At 30.9% G+C, this 5,778-nt stretch overlaps 1 protein-coding gene across 1 annotated transcript; it reads right to left on the bottom strand.

The window, feature by feature from the left end:
- Positions 1-4,426: 4,426 nt before the first annotated feature.
- Positions 4,427-5,398, bottom strand: LOC126001380 (olfactory receptor 4K5). Its single transcript, XM_049768640.1, has one exon. The coding sequence runs from the start codon at positions 5,396-5,398 to the stop codon at positions 4,427-4,429; it is 972 nt and encodes a 323-aa protein (XP_049624597.1).
- Positions 5,399-5,778: the final 380 nt, after the last annotated feature.

Here is a 5,778-nt window from a genome sequence, read left to right as displayed (position 1 = left end):
AAGAGCATTAATAAGGCAGGATATCAAATTGGGATTGGGGGGTGAATGGATAGTAGGATTTCTGGAGGGAGGAGGGCTTGTTCATAGGAGGGGTTATATACACTATAGGCATGGTTCTTTTACAATTTAGGTTTGGCTCTCATAGAGGAGTCCTCTCCAGTCTACATACTCATGCCCACATAAAGGCAAACATTAATGATTTATTTTTAAGGTGTTGTTAGAGAGGTCTCACCCTACTAGGATGGGTCTGAGTTCTTAAAGACTGGTTGAATTAAGACAAATAATTAGCTTATGTATAGATTAAGGAAATGATGAAGGGAGAGCAAAAAATAAGAGAGAGAACAGAAAAATAAGTAAATATAATAAAAATAAATTTAAAAAATTTAATGAATATAATTAAAGAGATTGGGTTGGTGGGTCGCAGTTGGGAGGTTTTTCCATTTTTAGGCATTTCAAAAGTAAGTTCATAAGTAAGTGAAATCAGGTACTTTTTTATCCATATAACTTCTTATGTTTAACATGTTATACTACATTTTATCCACATTGCAGCAAATTGCATGATTTTTGTTTTTCTTTTTGTTGCATAATACATCATACATATATACAAAACTTCTTTATCCATTCGTTTATCATTGATCTCTTCCATCTTTCACTTGAATTAATCATATATTTATTTTTGAGATGATTGATTCTTTCATTACATTTATTCTGTAACATTAATTTTTTCTATATTGAGCTCTTTATAGCTTGAACCTGATATTTTTAAAATAAAAGTTTAATTTTAACCATTGAATTTATTTTTTATATTATAAATTTGTTTTTCATAATTTTGTAATATCTCTTTGGCACTTCTCTGAATTAACCTCAGTACCTTTAAGTTGCCTCTATGAGGTTTTTTATTCTGTATGTCAAATTTATTTAATATAAAAATTTGTATTCTCTCTCTGAGAAGCAGTTATTTTTCCAAATATTTGAATTAAGATAAAAAGTGTTTTTTATTTTTATGATATTATACCTTCTTGAAGTCTAATAGTGCTGTGTACAAATTTTTGCCTTCTGAATTTAATACTTTTTACATACTTATTTACATTTATATAAGTTTTTCTTATAATAGATACAATGTTTGTTTTATAAAATTATATCCCCCTCCCACAAAAAATTTCCCTGAAGATTTGGGGGAAAGTAAACAAAAGGCAAACCTTTGCTTATTATATGAAAATCAATATACCAGCATAGAAGAGAAATTGGAATATTAAACAGTGAGAATACAGATTATATAATCCACATTGATTTTTATAAAATTGTATATATTTCACTCATGTATAAATGCTTATACACATACATAAGTATCCAACAACTTTTTATGCTTTAATTTAAACATGCTTAAATGTTTCTGTATAAGTCTATATTGTCATGACATGGAGTTCTGCTCTTTTAAACAGGGACTATTTAATTTATAGATTTAATAACTGATAAAGACAACTAGCTACTAAAAGGAGCTTAAAAGAGAAATCTGAGTAATCTTCCAATGAAAATTAAAGAATCCAAGAAAATAAATCATGTTGGAAGGGGCAGATAGGTCAGTTTCACACTAATGGGGAGGATATAAATGTCCCCAAGGACAATAATTCCTCTAGTTTACCTTATTGGTTTACAGATGAAGAATTAAAATTAGGGAATAGATATTTTATTATTTTATTTTATTTTATGCTTTTGGACCATAACTGGTGGTTCTTAGGGCTATTTCTATCTCTGTTCTCAGGAGTGATCCTGCTCAAGGAAGCATATATGGTATTAAGGATTCAAAAGAGGGTCAGCACTTGCAAAGCAAGTTCTTTAACTCCGGTCCTATCTCCAGCCTGGAATAAGAAACCTAAGGCTAATACAGGCAGCATAACTTTCTACAGGGTAAATGCCATTGGGTGTCTTGAATAGCACACTGGCAGCTATACTTTGAAGCAAATAATTTCGCTCTCAGTACTCAGTAAGTAGAAAGAAAGCAGTTCTTCTTTCTATCATATTCAGCAACCTCTCAAGACAAAGCAAAAGAATTGAGTTCAGTTCCATTATCAAAAAGAAAGACAACAAAGGGTAGATTTGATGTCAAGATGCAATAACTTGATAACTAATATAACTTCTTTGTCAAGATAAACACAAAAAATGAAACATAATTCTTATTAAATGAGATAGATTTCTAGACCTCTCGCCAAGTAGACCATTATATATTTAAAAGTAGGACCTTGAATGTCCAGATTGTTAGTAAATTATATAATTAATAATAAAAACATCTTTTTCTTTACTTTCATTTAAAATATAAAGAGCACTTTGTGTTTTCACAAAAAGGTCTTTTAAGAGATAATTTTCTTGTTAAAGCAATATTAGTGAGTTCAAATAAAAAGAATATTTTGAGAAAATATTTTAACCCAAACATAACCTTTTTGTGAATATTAGCTATGAGTTCATATCCATATCTTTGAATTTACTATATTTTAAGAAGTTTATAAAGTTAAATATGTAAGTTATTTCAATATACCATGTATGTTTATGTGGCAAATATCTTTCTAAAATATCTTATTCAAACCCAAACCAACAATCTTCATTTTAGAATGTACAATTAAACAAAAGTATAGTCTGCAAGAGTTATATATTTACTAAAATTTTAATTTTTTAAACAAAAGTCAAGTAGAAAGGAGATCATTTCTGAAGTATTCTACATTTGGTGTAACTGAAATAAAACATTTTAGTTTTATTTAGTTTAGCACAGTAGTAGAATGTTTGCCATGCACGTTGCTGACACTAGACAAACCCGGGTTTGATCCTTGGTATCTTATATGGTCCCCCTAGATTGCCGGGGGTGATTACTGAGTGCAGACCCAAGAGCAGCCTCTGAGGGCTGCTGAGTGTAGCCCAATAAACAAAATAAAAATCACTTTAGGAGTAATAAATATTCTGTATGTGTAGTATTATTTTTTTGTAGTATTATTTTTAAGAGAAGAAAATATAAGGTCTCAGAGGAACTAGAGTGCTATGGAGAGAGTAAAATTTGGGGTAGGGTGAGAAAAGAAGGAATTCCACATGTTTCTTCAAAATTTTCCTAATGATGTTTCTATTAGGGATATAATCAGCAAGTAAGAGCTGAAATTCAGAGGATAAGAAAAACAATCACAAAGTACAAAACTAATGTTTTTAAAGAATAGAATAATGCTGACTTAACCTAATTGCTTTTTACAAGTTGAGAGATTAGTAAAGTAATCCTAAAAATGCTAATTTCGGGCCACAGCTGTTGTAGGTTTCTTGCTTTGCACAGAGCTGATCAGGGTTTTATCCCTGGAATCCCATATAGTTCCTTGAAACCATCAGGAATGATTTTTAAGCACAGAGCGGAGTGTGGTCCAAAATAAAAAAAATACAAATATTCTAATCTACATAAATAAATGGTCGGAGGTCACTAGCATCAATGATATAAAAATCTCAAAGGTCCTGTGGGATCTAGATTGCCAATAAAGACGTATATTTAGCATTGGTTTATTTTGAAGGACTCTATATTTTTCCAAATGCAAAGTAGAAAGCCAGTGCTGAAATGTTAGCTTTTAGCTAAAAATGTAGCTTTAAAAAAAAAAATCTCTTCTGGTCATCATTTTTTTGTGTGTGTAATTACCTGTCTTATTTTATACCAATTATCAGTAGCCATGATTTTCTAAGATTTTTGGTCATCTTTAACTATATAAAGTAAAGATTTAATTTCTTTAAAAAAACAAAACAAAACAAAACAACCCTCTTCTCTTCAAATTTAGGGGAAGCTACAATTATGTTAGCTCATCAGTGAATATCTATAAATAAAAATCATTAATGCAAATTTCTGCTTATATATAACTCCATATTTAAATTGATATTAATCAATATAAAATAATGTGAGGTAGACATATGTCATTTTAGGAGAGAAATCTCATGATTCAAAAATGTCCTCTTAAGTCTATACACATTATCTTAAATAATTGGACTGACTTTTCTGGTTAGTAAAATTCTAAATTTTATTAAAATTCTAAATTTTTTTAGAATTTATTGTAAATAAAAATAAGTTAAGCCTAAAGTACTATTCATCTATATGGACAGTTCAGGCAAATAAATTAGGAAAGACATCAAATTTTTGATTGGTAAATAAATCGTTCTTATTTTTACTATTGCATGCATATTTATCTGTAGCTAAAACAATAAATTCATCAATATGTAGTCATTACATGTTCATATTTAATTATTACACATTTTATTTCCAGACTTGGTAAACATGATATATTTTTACAATTTAAATACTTGATAATAATCTTTAACACTCCATTCCTCTCCATTCTTACTTTCTCTATATCATATGATACATTGAAGAATTTTATAGGTAGCAGTGATTCAAAATATTTGAATTAATTATAATTTAATAAAGAGAATTTCTTGCAACTAGTGGCATTTCCAAAATTTTCGTAGTCTTCAGATAACGGGTCAAAATTTTTTTCATGGCAGACTTCATATCTCTATTTCTTAGTGTATAAATCATGGGGTTTAGGATGGGGGTAAACACAGTGTAAAATATGGCAAGAATTTTATCCACAGGGTAAGTAGTAAAGGGCCACACATAGATAAAAATGCATGGTCCAAAGAATAATATTACTACAGCAATGTGGGCTGACAGTGTCGAAAACGCTTTAGCCATTGCAGCAGAAGACTTAAACCAGACAGTGAGCAGAATAATGATGTAAGAGGCAAACAAGACAGAGAAAGTACTTAAGGAGAGAATACCGCTGTTGACAACAATTAATATTTGAATGATGTAGGAGTCCAAGCAAGCAAGTTTGGTCACTCTAGGAAGATCACAAAAAAAGCTATCTACTACATTAGGTCCACAAAAAGGCAGGTTCACAGTGAATGATAACTGACTTAAAGTGTGTATCAAACCCACAGCCCAGGAGATGATTACCATCACAGTGCATGTCCTTCTATTCATGATAACGACATAGTGTAGGGGTTTGCATATAGCTACATATCTGTCATAGGCCATGGAGACAAGAAGCACCATCTCTCCTCCAGTAAAAAGGTGAATAAAGAAAATCTGGGCTATGCAGCCAGTGAAGGAGATAGTTTTATGTTCACTCAGAAAATCTGTGATCATTTTAGGGGTGGCAAAGGAAGCTTGACAGATGTCCACAAAAGAAAGGTTTCCTAGAAGGAAGTACATGGGGGAGTGCAGTTTGACATCAGAAGTCACTGTAACGATAATAAGAAGGTTTCCCAGCACAATGACTACATACAACACAGAGAAGAAAACAAAATAGAATAGCTGGAGCTCATGATTGCTGGAGAGTCCCAGCAAGACAAACTCAGATACCACTGAAGAATTGACTTTATCCATGAATGTAGGCTGCAAACTTGCCCTGAAACAATCCTGAGGAAGGGAAAATAGAAAAGATTAGAGAGAATAGAGAAAAGAACACTTTTAATATGAAGGAACCTGAGATCCCATGAATACAAATTATTTAAAAAAGTATTTAGTATTTTAAAAAGTATTTAGCAATACTATAATGATATATCTGGAGAACAGAACTCTTTAGCAATACTATAAAAATATATCTGGAGAACAGAACTCTCTCAATTTGGAGATAGTAGTAAAAATCTGTTGCACAATGATAAAAAAAATTCTCTCAACATGCTTACTCAGAATGACCACAGACTCAGCAGTGACTTAAAGTCCAGCCTCACCATTGTAGACGGAAAAATTAATTAAAATTGTCT

This window comes from Suncus etruscus, chromosome 2 (genome assembly GCF_024139225.1).
Source record: "Suncus etruscus isolate mSunEtr1 chromosome 2, mSunEtr1.pri.cur, whole genome shotgun sequence".
NCBI lineage: Eukaryota > Metazoa > Chordata > Mammalia > Eulipotyphla > Soricidae > Suncus > Suncus etruscus.
Note: the sequence above shows the minus strand (reverse complement) of the source record. Positions and strands in the feature narration are given on the sequence as shown.

What these genes read in the sequence shown, in the direction of transcription:
- LOC126001380 (XM_049768640.1), bottom strand. Translation starts at nt 5,398, where the DNA reads ATGGATAAAGTCAATTCTTCAGTGGTATCTGAGTTTGTCTTGCTGGGA.